Below are 24,956 nucleotides of genomic sequence, written 5' to 3' on the forward strand. Positions count from 1 at the left end.
ATTAATCCTAGGAGGTCTACTCTTCTAGGCTTATCCACTCTCTTTGGACTGAAGTAAATTTATTGGAGATGATAATAGTCAAGGACATGGACTGACGATGGGGATGTTCCACGCTCAAATTGATGGAACAAACGTTTAGGCTTGATTGATAGTACAGAATATATTATGTAAGACACTCTTTTTTGGACTCTATTCAAAATGGAAAAAAACTGTTAGTAAATGCACTAGCCCAGATGTGGCCACAATACTCCATAGATGAGCAAATTGCTGCTTTGTAGAGATAAAGGATACTCTCAAATGTGAGTAATTCTCTAGTACAGCAGTGGGAACCCACCTTCTTTGCAGAAGCCTTGGCAATGTCCTCAATATATTTGTTCCAAGTTATGTTGCCTGTGAATATTAAGCTGGGTGAAGGTGCATCTACCACAAAACTCTTCCTCTTAGACAGGGTTCAAAACAGGGGTCTCCAATTTAATTCGGTACTCAGATATGTTTTTATAAGTCACTAGCCTGGGTGCCCGGCATTGCCCGGGTGTTTGGAAGTATGTGTTGAGCAAAAAAAAAAAAAAAAAAAATGGTAGTAGGCAGACAGGCTCAAACCCGTACTGCAAAGGAGGAAAAGAACATGAAAAAAGAAAAAAAAAGTGTCATCTTGGCCGTTGAATCCATTGCGAAACCGGAAGTGGCGAAGGATTAGATTAAGGCTAGTCAATCGAAAAGAGGGGATGGCTATCAGCGAAAAAAAGCGACCTCTCCTTGTAGAAAAGTGCCCAGTTGAGGATGAAGGAATTAATGTTTTTAGCCAATTTTTCGATATTTGTTGTTGAAGTATCGAACTTCCAAATGATACTGATCTTGTGAACATCCGCCGCCTTTGTCGAAAGTTTTAAGCAGACATACAAACATACATACATGCATATATTTAAACAGACAGGTGAGATTTATATAATAGACGCTTTTATATATATAGATGGCTATCGACAGTTGAGAAGGATACTTATAAGGTTTCTATCTGTTTTCAGTCTTTAATCAGCTACAGATCAAGTAAGGTCCACAGAGTATGTATTAGTTTACTAACCCTCAAACCTATTAATAATTAAATCACGATCTCATTCTGAATTTTCTTTTGGCCTACAAAATATGATCGATTGAACGTCTGTTGGGAGTAGCAGCATAGTGAATATTGTATTTAAATAGCGATTTTCATTTGACAAAATCTCCAATTAGCAGTTTACTTTAGCCAATCAGGGAAATATAAAAATGTATCCGCAGAGATGATTTAACCTTTTTCTGCTTTTTCTTAAAAAAATATACCCTTGCTAAGAACTCTGGGATGAATGACCTACTATATAGTATTGGAAAATTGTGAATGTTGGTCGGATTTTTGATTCTGTAAAGACTACAACTGTTATGTGAAGAGTTGCCTCCCCTTGTCTGAAAATAAGTGACGTGTTATTTAAGCTGTTAACTCGGAGTTATCTCCCTTTGTTTGCTTATACAAAAACAAGTGTATTACATGTACTTTCTCTTTGTGTGTAATCATGTAAATAAAAAGACGTGTCTCTCTGCATCTCTGTATGTAAGGTTAAAAGATTTTATGTTGTTAATTGATTTATTTTTTGTCAACCGTTGATAGGACTTCCTGTATGAATTTCATTTGAAACAGGAAAGCTAAGTTTTCATTATTTAATTCATAATTAACTATCAAAGGTTATTAATTAACCTACATATAGTTTATATGGTAGAAATTTAATTAAAGGAATAAATACTTGGGCAGTACTGCTAATAAGATACTCAAAACCATTCATAGATTCACTAAAGAAGAGCTTTATCAGATACTGATCAACGGTGAAAAGAAACAAATTAGGGAGGGTATAGGTATAGAAAACTATGCCCGGCTGTGGAACTGTTTTGCTGGCTTTCTTTCCAGCTGATTACAATATCGTTAGCTTCAAGTTCAATGTAAACAAATTTTTGCCGTCCCCTTAAATAATCAAATAATACCAAATTCTTGCTACTACTGATTATTACAATGTTGTCCCAATGACTGCCATACACCCATTAACCCTTATCCTCAAGTAGCTTTCAGGCCTTGATAAGTGGTGACCCCTTATAAAAAGATGTGCAAATATGTGGAACTTTCCAGAGAACTGAAATGAATATAGAACATGATGAAAGTCTATGTATTACCAGTAATTTTAGGAGTACTGTGAACAGTTCTGAAAAACCTGGAAAAAAGACTAGGAAAAATTGGAATCAAGGGGAAGATTGGCACTAACAGCAGATGATATTGATGAAAACAGCAGAACTCCTCTAGTGCAGTAACCAGCCCACATAAATTACAAATACTAAGCAGCCATATGGAAACTGCAACAAAAGTAAAAAAAGATGGATGAAACACAAAATGAAACCAAGGAAACTGAAACTGCAAAAAGTCTTATAAACTGTGTCCTCCCACACAAAATTACACCAGTTATTGCAGGTACCACACAAAACAGACATGAAGGGTCAAGGAGGATGGAAGGATCGAGAAGAAAAAACAATGTTCAACCTTCTATTGGATGAGTGGGAAAAATGTTGAAACCTTGGGGAAGCTTGCCGCCACGCAAATTCCCGTGAATCCCAATGGTCATTGCCAGTCAGAAATCAATACTAAACACAAAGTCATTTGCAAAGGTTATCGAATGAGGTGCAGCATACTGGAAATCTGGGGATACTTGTTGTCATCCAAACCCAGGGAACACCACTTAACTTTTAAACTCAGATGAACGTATCTCGGCTCAAACAAAAAATTATTCATCAAAATAAGCACCATCAGAATCAACACGCTTTTGCCAACGCAAAACAAGAGTATTCATGCCAGTAACGTAAAAATGTTGCGTTCTGGTGGCAATAAAGTCGCTGAAGGTGTTTTTGATATTGCTTAGGTTTTTGAAGCATTTCTCATGCAGAAAGTTATCGAGATGCTTAAAAAAATGGTAGTCGGTAGATGAGAAGTCTAGAGAGTATGGCGGATGAGGCAGAGTTTTGTAGCCCAATTCTTTCAACTTCTGCAGGGTCGGTTTAGCAACGTATGGTTGGGCATTGTCGTGGAGAAGAATTGGGCCTTTTTTGTTGACTAATGCTGGGTGTTGTTGTCGAAGTTTCTGATGCATTTCTTCCATTTGTTGACAGTACTTCTCCATCGTAATGGTTTTGCCTGCATTCAAAAAACTATAATAGATGAGAACGGGTGCAGACCACCAAACATTACCTTCTTTTGGTGTAACTCTGACTTCAGGAAGTGTTGTCGAGCTTCGTTGACATGTAACCATTGATTTGAGTATTGCCAGTTGTTGTAAAGAACTCACTTTTCATCACAAGTCACAACCCAATCGATAAACGGGTAATTCTTGTTGTGTAAAAGAAGGGAAGGTGACACTTCATAATGGCGTTTCTTTTGGTTGCCGTTCAATTCATGAGGCACTCATTTATCAAGTTTTTTGTCTTTCCAATCTCTCTCAAGTGGTTTGGAAATCGTTGTATATGTTACGTCTAATTCAGAAGCCAGTTCTTGAACAGTTGTGTGTGGATTGGCCTCAACTAAGGCTCTTAAGTGATCGTTGTCAACGTCCGATGAACAACCACTATGCTCACCATCTTCAAGACTCTTGTCACCACTACAAAATTTCTTAAACCACCATTTTTGCTATGTGTTCAGTAGTGATTCCTGGACCAAACGCTTCATTGATATCATGATTTTTTTTTATTTTTTACAGGGGGGGGGGCACCCCTTATCAAGGCCCGAAGGCCACTCAGGGATAAGGGTTATTGTGTGTACAGTAATCAATGAGATAGTATTGTAGTAATCATTAGTATTGGGGGTTTTGATAGAGTGTCTTACTTAAGGGGGCGGTTTGTCAGGAGTTTGTTTATGTTGGACTTGAAGACGTCCAAGTTGTAGTCAGGTGGGAAACAGGCAAGCAGCAGAGAGTTCCACTGGCGTGCAGTTCTAAGAAAGAAGCTTTGCTCATGGAATCTATGTTTGGATTTAGGTATAGATAAAGAGTGGGGAAAATTATTGACAGTAGTTTCAGCTAGACGGGTGTTTCTCGTGAAAGATTGGCGAGGGGGGGACGAGGGATTGGAGCTCAGACGAGCACCTGCCATGGAAATAGCGATAAAACAAAGACAAGCTTGCAACGTCTCTTCTGTGGGAGAGAGGTTGCAGGGAAGAGAAAAGGGCATCCCCCACTAAACCACGAAGTCTATTTTGTACTCTGTCAAGGCATGATAAGCTGTTTTTAGCAGCTCCTGCACAGATGTGGCAACAGTACTCTATTCTTGGACGTACTTGGCTTTTATACAGATAGAGAATTGCATCAGTAGTGAGATATCTTCTGGAGCGGTAGAAGGATCCCACCATTTTCCCAGCGTCCCTGGCAACCGATTTGATGTACGTGTTCCATTTCAGATCAGGAGTAAATCATGAGCTGGTTCAGCAGCTTTTCGGTCTAACTTGAGTTGAAATAAGCAAATTGTGTGAATGTTCTTTTTTTCCATCTTGTATTCAATGTCCTGAACAGAAGACATAGTTATTTTAAAACGATTGCAATTTAAATGATTAGATAAAGCGAAAAACGCTATTTAAAATGATATGTAAAGTAAAGGTATTATAACGAAAACTTGTTTGAAAATACATCATTTAAAATCAAAATTAAAAATTCTACAAGAACTTTTTTTCAACCTAATATTTTTTTTTTTTTTTACATAGGCATCACCAGATTATCAAGGCCAAGAGGCCACTCAAGGATAAGGGTTAAAGAGTGTACAGTAGAAATTGGACAATATAGTAATCATTAGTAATGAAAATTTGGTAAATTTGATAACTTATATGGAACGGCTCATCAAGAACTTATTTACGTTAGACTTGAAGACAACCATATTGTAGTCAGCCGGAAAGCAGGAAAACAGAAGACAATTCCACAGGCGTGCAGTTCTAAGAAAGAAGCTTTGTTCATGGAATCTACGTTTAGGTTTAGGCACAGATAAAGAGTGGGGGGAATTATTGATAGTGTTTACAGCTAGACGAGTGTTTCTTGTGAAAGTTTGGCGAGGGGGGACCATAGATTGAAGCTCAGTCGAACACTTTCCATGAAAATAACGATACATCAGAGACAAACTCGCAACATATAGATCATTGCCAGATGATACCAAGTAACCTAAACGATTAATACTATGATCGTTGTTGATGTTTGGAAAATAGAATGTTTAGAAAATATGTATTGAGATTAATTAGGTATTTATACAAATAAAAATATTCATGGTAGAAATCTATCGGGAGTGCTAACATAGAAATGTTATCAAATTTAGGAATTTCTAGATAAACATTATAGATTATGTAAAAATATCAGTTGATCTTAATGTTATGTGTATTAATGACGTAATGAAAGCGAGATAGATTTTGAGATACGTATGGGGAGTTAGAGTTTAGAGTCAGAGTGGGAGAGTTGGATAAGTTAGCATGCTATCGAAGGAGGTGGAGAGAGCTGGACGTCTGGGGAGACTTGGTGTCACTCAGCTTCCAGAGAACACCACAGGTTTCCAATCAGATCGTTTGTTCCTATTTACAATGCCTCCCCACGGGACAGAGTTAGACACCAGGGTCGTTTTTTAACGTGGAGAAAAGGAACAACAATAAAAATTGTTTCAGTCGTGAAGGATTTCTCCTCCACTGACAAAGAACAAGAAATTGAAGTGCAGCATCTGAAGAACAGATACTACATTTTGATCTTGTTTATATATTTTATTGCTTTTAAAATTTTGTAAATACAATTAAGTAAAAAAACAAAAGATTTTCAAACAACAAAATTAGGCACAAGGTCCTACAAGAAATTGGGTAGGGGAAGGGTTCAGGGTCTTTGTGACTAAAGTGATTAAAAAGTAATAAATGTAGACTTTGGAGTCTTACTCTTGACTGGCAACATTTACCAAAATACCTCATTCACCCTATGGATCTTAAACTAACTAATAAATCCCCAGCGTTTAAGAATCAAAACCATATTTACAATTTATAAACAGTTGTCTGTGTGTTTGTGTATGCATTTTTTTAAAAACATTTTTTTTTTATATTAATTTTGTGTGTGTGTGTGCATGTGTGAAAAAATAGTGTGAAAGCTCCATGTGAGCCAATAATAATAATTATAACAGCTCCAAGTCATGTTCTCCACTGAACTCAGCAAACAATGGACCATAGGCAGCATTTTCTGTCTGTGTTCCTGCTCAATGCGCCAGTTTATCACTGTACTGGGGAAAGTGTCACCATGTGCAAACATTTAGATGGTATGTAGACATACGCATCTAATTGTTTTTTTAATATAGCTTGTTGCACTTTGCTATATTTTACAAATCCAGGAATTTCTATTGATGTATAGAGAAAACTATTTCTATTGATGTATAGAGTAAACTATTTCTATTGATGTATAGAGTAAACTATTTCTATTGATGTATAGAGTAAACTATTTCTATTGATGTATAGAGTAAACTATTTCTATTGATGTATAGAGTAAACTATTTCTATTGATGTATAGAGTAAACTATTTCTATTGATGTATAGAGTAAACTACTTACGTGCAATCTTTTGATGCTTTCTGTTTGGTAATATTGTTTTTCTTTGGCTTTCTCAATGATTTCCTTTCTTAAAGTTGCTTGGTATTCGGCCCATTCAAGTTCTCGTTCTTTCTTGTGTGCTTCGGCGCTTTCGTTTTTCTTTTTGATGGCATCTAGTTTGTTTTGGCGAAGATTCTAAAAAAATAAATAAATAAATAAAATTTGTTTCTACTACAAATAAAGTAGACTCCTTTTACTGGGCTAGAAAATTTCTCACCACACCTGCCAGTATCCTATATCTCTACGAAGTCAGCATTCGCTTGATGAAGTATTGCAACTACATCTTGGTTGATGAACCAATCACAAGATTTTCCGACTTGAACATAGTGCAAAAGAGAGTTTCTATCGTAATAAGTCCCACACTATCGGCTAAACTTTAACCTCTGTCCCATCACCGCAATGCTGTATCCGTGTGCTTGTTTTACAAGTATTTTCATGGAATGTTCTCTGCACTCGTACCCCTTCAACAAAAATACCTCTGACATACCCGACTAGCAGCAAAATCACACCCTTTCATTCATATTTCCAGATTAGAAGGTTTTCTACTCTACTTTCGTACCTTTGACTGCTTGTTTTTGGAATTCTCTTTCTGCTCCCTGTTTCACCGACTGTACCAATGTGCAGAAATTTAAATGCCACGTGACTCAATTCCCTGTCAAGGTTTTTCCTATCTCAGTAGCCAATTACACTTGCTGGTTATGGTGAAAAAAACCCTAAAAGGTATTGCTACAGTTTGAAACTCATGCTAAGACCTAATTTCCGTTGGCACCTTCTGGTTGTTTACATAAAAAGCCGAAAGCTGACAAAGCGCTTAGCCAATCAGTGTTACAAATAGATATATTCCTTCGATATAATATTGCGCAGTAAAGTAAAATAAAATAAAAATAAAAAAAATCTATCTTTGCGTATGTCTTATCTAATCTATATATTAATACGATAGCATGTGTGTTATTTATTTCCTGTGTCACGCTTACATCCGAGTCATTTAATTGTTATGGACTTCCATTTCTTGCAATACATAATTTTACCAATAATTCTTCATTAGTTTTGGTTTAGGTTTCGATTATAGCTGATGGCACTATCTTTTTTATAAATAATTTTATCAAGAATGCTTAAGTTTTGGTTTTTGTTTCGATTATAGCTGACGGCACTCCAGTAATCTATTTTTTATAAGTAATTTTATCAAGAATTCTTCATAAGTTTTGGTTTCGGTTTCGATTATAGCTGGAGGAACTCAAGTTTTATACACACATATATATATATATATATATATATATATACTATTATTTTTAAAAAACATTAATTTACGGATACGTGTGTTTCGGAGCCCTACTTCTCTTCAGCGCAGCTTGACTGTTGTTAGGATTCGAACCTTGAACCTTATGTATTTCAGTCCAACTTATGAAATACACACACACACACACGTGTGTGTGTGTGTGTGTGTGTGTGTGTGTGTTTTCGTAAGGTTTGGTTTCAGTTTTGATTCAAGCTAATGCACCCAAGCCATATGAATATATTTTTGTATTTTTGAAATCGCAACTTTATAATACAAAAATCGATAGAACATTAACTCTACAATAATATACATGAAATTTGCAAGAATCAAAATATTATATTTTAGCGTACTTTATGATCGGGCTATGCCGGGCGTCCCTGCTAGCTTAGATAAATACTTTTGCAGTTTTAACAAAAGAGCTACAATAATATCAGAGCGTCTCCATTTACGCTGAACATCTTCAGAATGCCAACATCAATATGTGACATATGAATGAGTCATCTGTGGAATTTCCACAGGTACCGCTAGTTTTTTAGGAATAAAAATAAATGAAAAATTAAAAAAAAATATTTTTTATAAGGTAAGAATTAATAGTACAAATCTTATTTTTCATCAATAATTAACCAGACGTTTTTTTAGTAAAGAAAACTTTTTTAATACTAATGGTAACCCTTTGATGACGTCTTTTCATATGACCAACGCTTCGAAAAAGAAAAGAAATTCTAGGACAACTATTGTTTGAAAGAGACAGAAAAACAGCAGTTAAGTATAATCTTATTGTGCTTTTGTTTAAGTGTCTGTGTATATATATATATATATATATATATATATATATATATATATATATATATATACTAGCAGGGGACCCGACGTTGTCCAGGATTGAATGATGATCAACAAATATTTTACACTCCTATGTTTTTACTGTCATTGAAATCCGTGAAATTATCCGCAGAGAAACTTCACATGTCCCCGTGCAGTAACTTTGTCCAAAATATATATTATCCTACACTGCACTCTAGAGAGCCTACTGTTTCTTTTATAGAATTATTTTATATAAATTCTTTCCAGTAAACAACAACAAAAAAAAAACATTAAGAAATTTACATGCAGAGTTTGAACATACAGACCACGTCATGCAAATAAAAGAATAAAAAACACATAAATTTTTATAAAATTCTTTGCAGTTAATGAAAAAAATTAAGAAAGATACGTGCGGAGTTTGGACCTACATACCATGTCATGCGGCAGCAAAAAAAACCAAAAAAAAACACGCTATCAACTTACAGTAGAATTTTCACGGCCCATTGTTCTATTATTGTTGCTAAGCAATGACATGGAAGAAATGGCTTTACCGATGATAGATAAATTAAAATAACAGTTTTGATTATTGATTATTGGTAATTATCGGGGATATTCTGTGACAAAACTTAAGATCACTCCCAGATTTATACACTAATGTTCTTGAAATTTTAAAGAAAATCTGTTCAACTGTTTCAGAGTCTCTCTCTCTCTCTCTCTCTCTCTCTCTCTCTCTCTCTCTCTCTCACACACACACACACACACACACACACACACACACACACACACACATTTTGAACACTTTAAAAACAATGAAATAATCAATTTTTTTATGAAAGAATATAAAAAAACAAAATTGCCTGATGTGATACAAAATTAAAAACACTACCAGTTGTTTATATTTTGTCTTTTTTGCTAGTATTTATTTATTTTTAAAAAATATTTTTTAAATAATTTTTTTACCAATATAAGGTCATCCCATATGTTTGGTTTGGGTTTTAATTTTTTTTTCTTATGGAGAACGCCCCAGACAAGATGTGAAGCCGCTTGATACTTCCGTTTGTGTGAAGACTCCCTTATTTTTTCTAGTGATTATTTCAGCAAATGTATACATTTCAAGCATGTTCTTAATCTTACAAGCATAGTACTAAATAGATTTTAACCACCAGAACTTATTTAACACCTTTTTTTTTAACACTTTTCTAATTCCATCTTGTCCACTTTCGGATTGTTTTATTTATTTTTTTATTTTTTTTTGTATCTATTTAAAATATGTATTTCCGTATCCCGTATTTAATGTTTCTATCTCTTTCCCTTCTTTCTCCACTTTCTCTTCTATCTTCCCTATTTTTCCTTTCTTCTTTTATTATTTCCCTTCTTTAATGATCCCAACTATTTCATAGTGGCCTAGATGTTTTTAAAGATTACCTGCATATATACTACCCTTTCGATTCACCCTTATATTCAATTACTTTTTATTATATTTTCCTTTTAATTACTTTTTACTATATTTTCCTATTCCTTCATTCTCATTTCATATCTAAATATCCATTTTTTTTTTCTATATTTGCATAATTCTGGCCTTTCTCCTCTTCCGATGAGAAGAATTTAGCTTTGAAATGTCATGGTGTCAGGAGGTTTTTTTTCTTAAATTTTCCCTTAACTATTCCTTATTCTTCTGATGATATAAAGTTATATATAACCTTTATTCCTCATTTTTACTTCTATTTTATATATATATATATATATATATATATATATATATATATATATATATATATATATATATATATATATATATGAACAAATGATTAATAAAACATGTTAAAAGACATCTTGAAAAAGAGTTAAAAACTTATTTAATTTTAAAAAAGGAAACACAAGATAAGTGGATAGTCCTTAATCCACGGAGTTTCGAAGAAATACTCTCCTTCTCATCAGAGGGCAGGAATTAGCAAAATGCTGGATCGGATTTTGCATATAAAAGTATTTAATGAAACTACAAGTAAGTCACAGATCTTATATATATATATATATATATATATATATATATATATATATATATATATATATATATATATATATATATATATACGGCTATATGTTTGTCGGTGTGTCTGTTCGTCTCCATCTTTTCAAACCCCATCTCCTCCAAAACTAAAAGTCGCAGAGGTCTCAAATGATTGGAGTTCATACGGGATGTTCTTTTAGGGGTCTTTAGCCGGTTAAAATCGTTTGTAGGGGGTCAAAAGTAAATAAAAATTGAAAAAATCGTAAAACATTTTGTACATTCATTTTAGTTTATTTTCAATCGGTTTACATGTGTCTCACGTTGGTACCTATTTACTATGCCTCCCCACGGGACAGAGTTAGACACCAAAAGGCCAAGTGCTCGAAAGTCTCACGTTGGTACACTGGTAACGTTACCAGCTTTGAATGTTACAGTTTCGATTCTAGCTGATCGCACCTAAATACAATTTTTTCTGAGACATAAATATAAATAAATCTTATTTATATTTATGTCTCGGAAATAGAGTGAAAAGCACATCTTATTTTTCTTTTATTGATATTATTGGAATCTTTTCTTTTTTCTCCTTGTACACATTTTTGTGAATTATTCCATGGATTTCTACCTTTGGATTATTATGGACCATCTTCTTCCATTTACGGGATCTCTTTGGATTTTACTTGTATAAATGGAAATTCTTTTAACTTTCTTGAAGTTTTACATTTGGATTTTTTATCTTCCACCAGACTATCCATTCGTGTGTAATCACCTTTTTCTTTACCATATTCCCTCTGCTTCACTTTTTTTGTTTTCAAATAAGATCTTTGACTTACTTGTTGTTACATCAAATACTTTTGCATGCAAAATCTAATCCCGCATTTTGCTAACTCCTACCCTCTGATGAGAAGGAAAGTATTTCTTCAAAACTCCGCTGATTAAGGACTATCCATTTATCTAGTGTTTCCTTTTCAGATTAAATATGTTTTTAACTTATTTCAAACTGTTTTTTAACATATTTTATTAACTGTTTGCTCATATTATAAGCTCTATTTCCTATTTGGTTTTATCGAGCTTTTTTATCTGGCTGAGATAATTTTATAAATATTAATTCTTTAATATTTATAATTTACTTTAATTTTACCATCTTGGATCATTTTGGTAAATTCAATTGTAATTTTCATTTTATATATATATATATATATATATATATATATATATATATATATATATATATATATATATATATGTGTGTGTGTATGTATATATATATATATAGTATATATATATATATAGTATATATATAGTATATATATATATAGTATATATATATATAGTATATATATATATATAGTATATATATATAGTATATAGTATATATATATAGTATATATATATAGTATATATATAGTATATATATATATATACTATATATATATATATATATATAGTATATATATATATATATACTATATATATATATATACTATATATATATATATATATATATATATATATATATATATATATATATATATATATATATACTGCTGATCAAAAATTTAAGACCACTTAAAAATCTTTTTAGAAAATCTTTTTTTAAGGATAGATTTTAAACTCATCCGACTTAAGGTTACCAATACTACAATCTAAAAGGTTATGAAAACAAAAAGCTACACTCCAAAGATTTATTTTTAAAATTTACATTTTTATTAAATTAGGCTTTTTACACATGATGAAAATTATAAGACAGGAGACAAAAATTCTATTAAATTGTTCAAAAAGTGTATTAAAAAGGTATGAAAATATTCAACAATAAAACTTAATAATGAATTCTCCCAACACTGCTTTTGATGAAATAAAGGTTTCCATTAAGGTATGGTGGATCCTGCTCCAGTTTCTGAAGATGGCTTCACAAAGTTCATTTTTTGTTGAATATTGTTTGCCATTTGGATAAACCCCTCTTGTCATCCATCCCTAAACATTTTCAATTGGATTCAAGTCTGGTGAGCATGCAGGATGTCCGAAGAGATGGACTCCATTTTCTTGTAGAAAGCTCAAGGTCCGTCTAGACGTGTGGATTGCAGCATTATCCTTTTGGAATAACCAGCCATCCCCACACAAACGATGACTCTCCATCATCAAAGATGTTTTTTGTAGCATGCCAGCTGCTGTCTGACGACCCCGCACCACCTGGAGCTCTATCGTCCCTTTGTAAGAAAAGACACCCCATACCATTACGAACCCTCCACCACTATGATGTGTGGAAAAAATTTCAAGGGGCATGTTTTTGTCATGCCAATATCGCTGAAAGCCATCAGAATTATCTAAATTTAATTTTTCTCATTAGAAAACAGGACTTTCTTCCACTTCTCAACTTCCCAGGTTTGGTATTCATGACCAAATCTTAAGCGGTCCACTTTGTGACTTGGAAGCAATCGAGGAATTTGTTTACGTTTTTTATTTACCATGCCTTTTTGTTGTAAGTGTCATCTTATGGTTATTGGACTGCAATCAGCATCTGTAACCTTAATTTGACTAGAAGAAAGTCCTCTGTCATTCATAACAACCCGTCTGATTCTCCTACCCAATGCAGGAGAAATTAGCGGGGTGGGGCTACCAAAGGATTTTGCTTTTCCATAATTCTCAGTGTTTTTTAGAAAGTTGCAAATAACAGTTTTTACTGCGATTTACCTTAGCTGCTATCGCTCGCTGTGACAAACCTTGCTTATATGTGTATGCACACGCTAGACGTAATCACACACACATATCTATATATACACATATATATGAACTCAATTATATATAGAGAAACTAGACGATCATAAACACACACACACACACACACACACACACACACACACACATATATATACGAGGTGCCTTTAATACGTTTTGAGACTTTTTTTGTATGGGTGTTTTTATTGAAAGTACACACATGAAACTCTGGTTGCCTTAAAAGTAATCTCCTCCAGTTGCAATTCACTTCTTGTACCGTTCCAACACTTTCTGGAAGGCCCCATGGAAGTCCTCTTGTGTGAGCTTGTCAATGACCCTCGTCACAGCCTCTTTCATCTCCTCAAGTGTCACATAATGACAGCCTCTAAGGTTTTCCTTGAGCTTAAGGAATAACCAAAAGTCATAGGGAACAATGCCTGGACTATACAAAGGATAAGGGTCTTGATGCATATCTTGGTCAAATAGTCTGTGACAAGGATAAACCATCCTTGGGACAAATTTTGCGCAAATCAAGATAGAATTTGCCAACAGAGACGAAGGGCTGGAGAACTGTCCCAATTCCCTACCCCTGCTATGTGTGTTCTTCCGCATTACATAATCCAAAAAAAAAAAAAAATGGTTGATAAGCCATGAAACAGTTAACCAAAATGAAAGCAAACTTTTTTTTACTTACCATCAAACTGTCTGGCCATTTTTTCATGATGTTATGTGACTTTTCCTTCAAGCATTCTTTATGTTCCTTACACCGCCGGACTTTCTCCGCTTCAATTTCCTTCCAGTGGAGCTCCTCTTGGATCCGCTGCCAATCTTTGCCACTTAACACCGTCACCTGGCGTAAGTCGATATTCGGCTTAACAAACTTGTCATGTGCCATCGAATCTAAAGACGAGATTACAACAGTATTTTCATTTAACGATAAAAGGAAGGTTCGCAATTGACCTGATGGATAACCTACACTGATTATGCTGTTGACGCAGAATTGTCGGATTTATCTCCCTTGGATTTATACTTAAAGAAAAAGCTTGTTCCACTCATGTGTGAAATTTAGGACAAGATATTAACTTCCTTCTAACATCTCCTTCAATAGAACAGACGTTTGATTAAGTTCATCTTCTTGATCATGACATGGAAATGTTGAAACGTTGATAGACTCTTAACAAGGTTTATATAATTTTATTTATAAGCTCTACACATGTATTGAGCACTTTTGGGAAAATATTAGTTTTCAGTTCATACTAACAATATACTTGAACTTATATATATATATATATATATATAGATATTAGTCCTCGCGTGAAAGAGCAGGACACAAAATGTTTTGCATAATAATAATAGAATAGCAAAGACTTTCGCTGGCGAGGATTACTATTGACCGTAACCACATTACATAAAATAAATCCAAGGTAATTTTTTGATTCAATTTAAATTAAATTTTTATATCTTACTTTGTAAAATTTATAAAAGTGCACTTTGAAGATAAATAAATTTCAAATTGAATCTTGTATCTTTATTGTTAAAGCCTATAGTAAATATATTTTGTTTAACAATTTTCATGCCTTGGATGAAATGCTTTTCTAACTTGTATATACTTGCCCGCGTGTATCAAGTAAGGAATCCCCCCCCCCAAAAGTAGGCAATCCGGGTGGAGAAAAGTGTTAAAGTCCAAAAAAAAAAAGAAGAAAAAAAAAAGTGGTATTAGGCAGGCAGGCTAAACCCATAACGCGAAGGAGGTAAAAACACAAACAGAAAGCTGACGTTTTTGCACAATGGAGACATTGTGCAACCGGAAGTCGCGAACATTGAAATTAAGTGTAGTCAATCGAAAAGGGAACGATGACTTACAAAAATGGCGATGCAAAAATCGACCCCTCCTTGTAAAAAACTGGCCTGTTGAGATTGAAGTAATTAATTTTTTTGGCCAATTTTTTTATATTTGTCGTCCGAAAGATTGAGCTTGAAAACAATATCAGTTTGGTCAGTTTCTGACGTTTCTGTCGGAAGTTTTTGGCAGGCATACAAACATATACACAGATTTGGCCTTTTATATATTAGACTAGCGAGGGGTACCCGGCGTTGCCCAGGTGTTTGGAGGTGTGTGGTGGGGGGGGGGGGGTTAAAAAAAAAAGTAAGTATGAGGATCGAACCCGAACCGTTGAGGCAAAGTTGTAAATTAAAGTGTGAAAAAAAAAACGTGTGACGTTAACGATTGCCCCACCGCGACATGCTAACGGAAACACGTTTTAATTTATTTAATTACTTGGATTTGGCAGGTGCCCGTTTTAATGAGTTAATTAGGTCAAGTTTGACTGCGGGATTTTTATTTTCCCAAAATGTTATAGGAAAAAGACTAACCCACATGCGGCAAATGTTGAATATTTATCTTCCCGAAATCGACCAAATTAAATAGACAGGCGAGCTTCGTTGTTAACTGTGAGATATTACGATTTATATGTGATATAAAAAGTTTTAAAAAGTTGTGAAGTGAGCGACCGCTTCTCTGAAAAAAGCCTTTTGTAGACACACAGAAAAAGCGAACACACATACATACATTTTCGCTTTTATACATTAGATGACAAAAGTCTATATTCTAAATTTCAAGATGTTATCCATCTTACTATTTATTTTTTTTTAAGTATGTTGAAATGTTCAATTCTTTACAGCACCCGTTTTGTTGTGCAGAATCACTTATGTAATTATAGTGTCAATTCTAAAAATTTATTCCGCCCTTAACTCATCAGAAGAAAAAAAATTCATTAACTTCAAAAGGAAATAAAGGAATATAAGCATGATTACAAAATCTGAAAATCAGAAGTGAAGATACAATTGTGTTTTCTTTTAGTTACACCAACTTTGAATTTTTCATATAAATATCTGCAACATAGAGATGAAACTTTCAGGTCATAAATGCATAAGTTTAGTCATCATAACAAAGCAATTTGCAATCCTCTCTAATCCATTCAGGCAGAATAAAAAATAGGAGGCATTACTTTTGGAACATCCCTCGTATGTAAAGATAGATATTTTCATATATTTATATATACAAAGGATTCGTTCCTAAACTAATTAACCGGTCATTATAAATTTTGGCATACAGCTGCCAAGCGTAAGACGTTCAAATGTGGGATATATTTAGTTTGATTATGTTTTATGCAAAAGGGGGTAAAAAGGGGATGGAAACCCTTTGATAAAATTTAGATACATCTGATTATTTTGAAATTTTAACGATATGAGTTAGACCTTAATTAATAAATAATCCCCTTGAAACGATTTTAAGGGATTATTGTGGAACAGTATTTATCTGAAAAGTCAATTTGCATTGGATTTGATCCATAGTCATTTGACATCAATTAAGAAGATTCCTGAATTTCATTTTGTGACGCCTTAAATTGTAGATACGAGGCGCTTTCAATAAGTTTCCAGACTTTTTTTCGTTTGGGCACTTTTACTGATAGTACACACACGAAATTCTAGTCCCCTTCGAAATATTCTTCTCTAGGTGCAATGCACTTGTTATACCATTCCAACAAATTCTGAAAGGCCCCATGGATGTTCTCTAATGTGAGCGTGTCAATGATCCTTCTCATAGCCTCTTTCATCTCCTCAATAACGACAGCCTCTAAGGTTTTCCTTGAACTTAGGGAATAGCCAACAGTCACAGGGAGCAAGGTCTGGACTATAGGGAGGATAAAGGACTGTCTTAATGTCCATTTTGGTCAAATGGTCTGTAACAAGGATGGAGCATCCCTAGGACAGACTTTGTGCAAATCTTCCGCATCTTCAGTTCCTTGTGAATAATTGTGTTTACAGTTCCCACACTGACATCAAACTGTGCCCTTATTTTTTCTATCGACACACGATGATCCTCATCCATGAAATTCTTTATTTGGCCAATCAAATCTAGTGTTCTGACTTCCTTACTCCTTCCACACCTCTCATCATCCCTCACTTCCTGTCTTCCTTGAATCTGCTATTCTACTACAAAAACTGATGCTCGATTCATGCAAGATGGTCCAAAAGCAGACTGAAGCATCCCATACGTCTGTGTCGTTTTTTCCAAGTTTAAAACAGAACTTTTTTTGCTTGCATATCGCTATTGTAAAGTGTCCTCACTTCCAGATTGCATTTTTGAAATTCACCAGCGGTGACAATCAGTTTTAGTAGGGTGTAGTCCAACTCCTGCTGTAGCTGTTCATTTGAACCTGAAATCATAGAAATTGGTCAGTCATCTCATGAGATGTATAACAGCAACATACTGAATTTTCAAGAGTCTGCGGCAATTTTAAATAGCTGTAGAAAAAAAAATCTGGAAATTTATTGAAGGCACCTCATATTTTTCTAGAAAACAAATCAAACTAAGTTTACAGTTCTGAATTTTTGAGATGAGGATCGATTGTTTTGATCGAACTATTGTTCTCATCTTGAGTGTTATTTGTGCAGCGTGATGACCTATGGAAAGAAAAAGGAACACACTTCCCTTTATGAAACGAGGTTAAAATAATTGACAGGGATGCAAGATGGAGAGTCAGACGACTTAAAAAAGCAACACATTTGCTAAAAAAAAAAAAAAATTACTAAGCAGAGCGAGCATAGATATCAGCAGTATATAGGAACCTCTAACTATAAAGAAAAACAAAAAATGTACAACCTTGCTTAAAATTTCAACAGTAAAAGGTAGATAATCTCTAGTCAAAGTTTATTATTGTTACCCCCTCCCACCCTTTGTCAATCAATTTTTTTTTCATACATACGAAACCACGGCAAGAAAAAGAAAAAAAAACAAAAACAAAAATCAACTCCAAGAATATAAAACTATCTATGGAGCCAGTAACTTTTCTTCTTTCTTTTCCAAGATGGCGACCAATATGCCTGATGAAGGTTGGAGGCTATACTGACCTAAATGTTGCGCAAATAACATATAAGATGAGAATAATAGTCTGATCAAAAACAAGTAATGATTATTAAGCCAGAGTTTTCCAAAAGTTTAACCCAACTGCTTTACAATTTCTTTTAGAACCGGAAACAAGCTCGTCAATCTCTAAGTAGAAGTGGGAATTAAGTGGGAGAAGATTATATTGAGGTTAAGTGTAAGAGTGGATGATGTCCTTCTAAGTTAAAAAAAAAACAATTTAGAGTGGCGAAGCTCAAAATGATATTGAGGATTGACCATCTTAGAGGAATTCTATTCCAAAAAAATATATATAAAAACATGACAGCATGTGTGTATGTATACAACTCTTCCACAGACCACACTACTGAACCGATCATGACTAATTCTGATGGTCCCTGACCTAGGGATGATGCACACTATTTTCAGGGTAAAGGTCAAAGGTTAAGGTCGGGACTTTGTTAGTAAATGAATAAAAAAGCATAGGACTCATTTGTTCAACTAACTAAGCGGCTACCATAACCGGACTGAAGTCCAACGGGTCTGAAAACTGTGTGTTATGCTCAAACAGGAAATACATGCTTATATGTAACCTTCTTTTGTAAGCACAAAGCTTCAACTTGTATCCAACTTTTATTGAATCCTGTGGAATGTAATCTTTCTATCACAACTAATTTGAAACTTAAGCTGATGCTTAAAGAACATATCAAAACAGATGACGTCATCCATTAAAACAAGCGATAAGGATAATCGTGCAATGTACAACGTCACAAAAGGATGACATCATAAATAAATACATAACTGGAAGCTAAGTCAAGGAAAAATAATTTTAAAAACCTATGGAAACAATATATATATATTTTTTTTTTACCAGGGAGTCACCACTTATCAAGGCCCAAAGATACTCGAGCATAAGATTTAATGAATGTAAGGTGACAGTGATCGTTAATGGTGTGAATTGGGTAGAATTTAATTATTTACGAGGACGGCTCAACAAGAACGTGTTTACATTGGATTTGAAGATTACCATGTTGTATTCAACTGGGAAGTAGATCAGCAGAACAGTGTTCCACAGGCGAGCAGTTCTATGTTTTTCCTAATATTATAAACAAAAATAAAAGAAAAATCTCTATAATGACCACTTGCGACGAAACGAAAATATCATATTCCAAAAATCAAATAAATGGATCAAGTAGTTTTCTTTTTACATAAGAAAGTCAAATTTTATAAATAACAAAAGAGCAGGCCTCTTGTCTACCATTTTGAAAATTATCTAAAAGTACACAGGGAGATAACCCAATAATTCAAACTTGCGAGATTTATGTAATGCGCACAAATACCCATTAATCGTTTAAAAATGATTTTCTTTATAAAAATTAAACTACTTGATCAATTTATGTGATTTTTGGAATTTGATATTTTTGTTTGATTACAAGTACGCACATCAGATTTTTCTTTTTTTTTTTTTTTAGTATAGGGGAATTCTGGACAATGATATATACAATTCATCGAAACATTTTAAAAAGTATTTGATTGCTGGAAAAATGGTTAGATCATTCTACCCCTCCAGTAGGTATCACACTGCCGATGCAATCCTCTATCTGTATAAGAACCAAGTATGTCCTAACACGGAAACATAATATTTGACCCTGTAAAAATTCTGGTTGCATCCCCAGGAGGCCAAAATGGGTCAAAGTCGCCCAAAATAGCACTTTTAGGGGCACAGAATCTTTTCTGAAAATTACCCAAAAAGAATCTTTTGCTGAAAATTACCCAAAAAGAATCTTTTGCTGAAAATTACCCAAAAAGAATCTTTTGCTGAAAATTACCCAAAAAGAATCTTTTGCTGAAAATTACCCAAAAAGAATCTTTTCTGAAAATTACCCAAAAAGAATCTTTTGCTGAAAATTACCCAAAAATCAAGACCACGTGGTATACATCTGAAAACATAATATTTGCCCTTAAGAAAATTCTGGTTGCTTCTGGTTGCTTGAGAAAGCAAGTAAATAGGAACAATATTTGAAAAAATGAAAATAAAATAAAAACTTAACAATTGAAGGGAAATAATCTAAAAAATTTAACAGAGAAACCAATAAACCGCCAAAAATTGCACTTTTCGGTACATAGAATATGTTCAGACCATTAGATTTTGCTGAAAATTACTCAAAAGCCGCATGGATATATATCTGGAAACATAATATTTTATCCTGGGAAAATTTTGATTTCGTCCCCAGGGAGTCAAAAGTGTTAAAAATGGTTATTTTTGATCCAAAATGGACAAAAACTAGCATAGTCCAGGGCATAGAATTTTTTCTGTCTATTAGATTTTGCTGAAAATTACTCAAAAGCATGACCACATGGAGATTCATCTGGAAATGTAATATTTGACCGTGAAAAAATTCTGGTTTCAACCCCAGAGGGTAAAAAGGGGTAAAAAGAAAAAAGTGGATTTTTTAAAATCCAAATGAAAAATTCTGGTTTATTTGTTTCTCGGTCTCAGATAAATTTTTTAGATTATTTCCCTTGGATTGTTAAGTTTTTATTAATTTAAAAAAAAAAAATATTGTTCCTATTTACTTGCCTTTGCACAAGAGCAGAGTTAGACACAAGGTCCATTATCAATGTGGGGAAAATCTAGCTCCCAAAAAAGGGCACTCTGAATAGGAACAAAAATTAAAATTGCCTCAGTCTAGAAGGATATTAATTTCTATGTTGAATTTGAATGAAAATTGTTTTTTTTTTTTTGGCACTTATGCATTATACGGGCAGTGCCATTGTTAGGGGGCAATAACCTCAATATTTTCTGGAAAGAGTTACACCCCCCCACCTTCCATGTTAAATAATAGGTTTCTAAATAATACAGTTAAAAAAGAGCATCACGCTTAAACTTCACATTTACCAAAAACAGTCATTGAATTGTTTTCTCGTCTAAATTTAATAAAACAAATTTTTTTTGGTCAAAAATAACATAGAAAATAAATTTAAAAATAAAATAACACCAAAATACTTGAAAACCAAAAGTTATTGTATAAAAATGCATCAAAATATAATTGTAAAAACATTTATTGAAAATATACATTTTTTTGTATTAAAGCAAAATTACTTGGCCTTTTGGCTAAGAGCAAAGTGTAGTATCTGTTCTAATACTACACATCCTCTTTTCTGTCCTCAGTTAGTGGAGGAGACTGAGGCAGTTTTTATTTTTCTTCCTTTCCTTACATAAAAAACCGATCTTGCTTCTAACTCTGCCCTTGAGAAACAGTGGATTTTTTTCAAACAATTTAACAGAAAGAAGTCATTGTAAGAGAAAAACAGAATTTTAATAAAAATATAGCTTTAATTATTGTCCTCGCTCATAGGGTGAAAAGTTTCGCCCCATATTGGTTGTTCTATGAAACCCAACAAAACAAAATGGCCCCGCCCGTGTAATGCATAAATGCCTTATATTTTGATACAATAAATGTTTTTTAAATTTTATTTGATAAAATAAATATTATTTGGTGTTTTTGCATTTTATGACCAACGCTATTTGTTAAGTAGTATTTACAGGTTAAATTCGAGTTTTACGATATCATTTTTATTAAATTGTTTTCTTAAACATTTGGTCTTGAAAAATGATCATAGTCTGGAAACTGTGCATCTTGGCTCATATCATACATAATTGCCAAAGCCACTATAACTTACTGGTTTTAAGTTATCATTTTATTATTAGTACAAACATGGTTTAAGTAGAGATAATTTATTTTGAAGAAATACCAAAATCATTTCACTTTCAAGAATTTATGTGACTGAAATAGGAATGAACTCAGCAATCCAGCAAATCATTCATTTTTTTTTTTCATTTAATAACAAAAATTATCAACATTACTCGGTTTTATAAAGTTTTCAAATTTATTTCTTTTTTATGTGAACAAAGTTTCTATAAATTTTATGCATTCCGGTAAAATAAATTGTTAAATTTTTTTTTTTTTTTTTTTTTTTTTAGATAAAGATTGGTATTAATTTTGATTGTTTGGACTATCGCTCTCATCTTGGTAGTTTTTTCCGACCCTTAGAGTTTGCTGAAAATTATCCCAAAGCAAGACCGTATAAATATACATTTGGAACCAAAACGTAATATTTTACCCTGGGAAAATTGTGGGGCTTGAGCCCCGAAGTGTTTTAGGGGTAAAAAGCATCCCTTTTGAGACTTATTTTTATTTTTCTCCAAAAATTCATACTTGTGTCTAAATAGGGGTTTTGAATTGCATTGTTTGTCATGAAACGATGTCATTTCGCTGTTTTACCCTGATGTTTTACATCAGGCCAGGGCTTTAAATGGCCAAAAATCAGTCGGGGACCATATAGTTTTTGGCTTGTTTAATTTAAAACAAAGCCGAAACGTATAATTTCATCGTTAGTGTACAAAATTGAATTGTTTCATAAATAATTAAAAAAAAAAGTCGATGGTTGATATGTAAAATAAGAAAATAGAACTCTTAACAAAGCCTCCTCGTTTGTTAAGAATGAGTTTTTAAATTATAAAGACTCTTCCTGACATGGATAGTGGCTATTTTGATTATTCTGCGCCTTCTCTCTATCAAAGAATGTTAACATGTTTTATTGTAATTATAAAGATTTGGTCAGTTATTAGATTGATTTATTTTACTTCAACCCCCAGAAGTGTATAACTTGCAATTGAATTTTATCAAGTAATTTATTTTACTTCAACCCCCAGAAGTGTATAACTTGCAATTGAATTTTATCAAGTAATTTATTTTACTTCAACCCCAGAAGTGTATAACTTGCAATTGAATTTTATCAAGTAATTTATTTTACTTCAACCCCCAGAAGTGTATAACTTGCAATTGAATTTTATCAAGTAATTTATTTTACTTCAACCCCCAGAAGTGTATAACTTGCAATTGAATTTTATCAAGTAATTTATTTTACTTCAACCCCAGAAGTGTATAACTTGCAATTGAATTTTATCAAGTAATTTATTTTACTTCAACCCCCAGAAGTGTATAACTTACAATTGAATTTTATCAAGTAATTTATCCATTATATGCACTTTTTATTTGTTGGATTCTTTAAGGTGAAGCTTCATAATTTGTGCATTCATTTTTTTTTCCTTCCATACTTACTGTTGTCTTACCATGTTTTTGACCAACTAATCCCCTGGCTTAATTTAGGTAGAATTGAAATGCTATCTTCAGTCAATGTTCAACTGGAACCATAGAGATTTAACACGTCTATCCATTTGGCCTGTGGTGCAGTGGATAGACTAATAAAAGTGAATGGTATTAAATATTATTAAATAAAAATAATATATAAAAGCATTTGGTACAGACCTGGCGATGGAAAACCAAATAAGAACAAAAACTTAGATTTACAAGACCAAAGAATCCAACCTTGAACACCCTTCGAGTCCGCTGGCACAGTGGATAAAGGCGTTGAGTCTGCCTTTCCAGGTGAGTATTGTCTGAAGATAGCGATTTCAATCCTATCCAAAGCCGGCCAGAGTTGGCCGAAATGTGGTGAGACAAACGCAAAATGAAGATGAGAATAATAGTCCACAAAAAAAAAAAAAAAATGAATATATTTTATCCATGTTTGCAAAAGATTCGAGTTCAATAGAAAGATCCCCCCCCGAGTTTGACAAGATACACTTGAAGAAGGTTGGAGGTTACATCGATCAAAACGTTGTAAAAAGTATCACTCAAGATGAGAACAGTAGCCTGAATAATCCAAATACGAAAGGCACATATGTTCACGTTCTTGCGTGTCATGACATCGTTCTGATGACTGTCACTTAACAATTGATTATTTCTTAGCAAGCGATACTACAATATATAATGAAAAAATAATTTAAAACTTCGGTACTAGTGCACTTATTGATCCGTGTTGAAAAAATAACGCTATTATTTAAAAAGCCATTCTTAACATGGGGAGGGGAAGGTGGACTTTAACCTTACAGTTGAATAACAACAGATATCATAAAACTTTAATTAAACTTGAAAATACTATTTAAAAAAATAGCGTGGATCGAAAAGTGCACGAGCACCAAAACTTCTTCCTGATTATGGCTGAGAGAATGAGAGCAATCCACCTCCCTGAATTAAATAATGGGTTCAGTATTAAATTTTCCATGAGTTCTTGAATCTAACATAAATATTCCCGAATTCAGCAGGATACACTTGAAGAAGGTCGGAGTTTACATCGGCTGAAACATGAAAATAACACTCAAGATGAGAATAGTAGTCCAAATAATTCAAGCAGTACAAATCACCAATCCTCGTTTCATAAATTCAGAAACAATTTCAAATTTAATTTTCCGTACCTGCTAAGATAGAGCCGACAGATCGATTTTTTAAAAATATATGCCCTTTAAAGCAAAAATACAGTAATATATCCAAAAATTACAAAAATTCATCAAGTAGAACAATTGCTATTATGTTTTTATTAAAAAAAAAAATCTATTGTTATAAGGCTAAACTATTTGTCGCCATTAACAAGTAATCTAAAAAATGTGTTCTGAGTTATGTCCCTTGTGTGTGAACTCTTCATCGTCTTCTTTATAATATCTAAGAAAAAATGCAATTTTACCCAATTTTTCGTAG

General features: G+C 33.3%; 1 protein-coding gene across 1 annotated transcript in view; it reads right to left on the reverse strand.

Moving 5' to 3' along the window:
• LOC145247287 (cilia- and flagella- associated protein 210-like) overlaps positions 1-24,956 on the reverse strand; it is a 46,664-nt gene that overhangs the window by 20,989 nt on the left and 719 nt on the right. Inside the window, exons 2-3 of the mRNA XM_080108908.1 lie at positions 14,143-14,348; positions 6,610-6,783 (exon numbers count right to left, since the gene is read on the reverse strand). Coding sequence (XP_079965034.1) covers positions 6,610-6,783; positions 14,143-14,348 — 380 coding nt within the window. The remainder of the gene's footprint in view (positions 1-6,609; positions 6,784-14,142; positions 14,349-24,956) is intronic.

This window comes from Euprymna scolopes, chromosome 25 (genome assembly GCF_053919585.1).
Source record: "Euprymna scolopes isolate OS-2025 chromosome 25, ASM5391958v1, whole genome shotgun sequence".
In the NCBI taxonomy this organism is placed as follows: Eukaryota; Metazoa; Mollusca; class Cephalopoda; order Sepiida; family Sepiolidae; genus Euprymna; species Euprymna scolopes.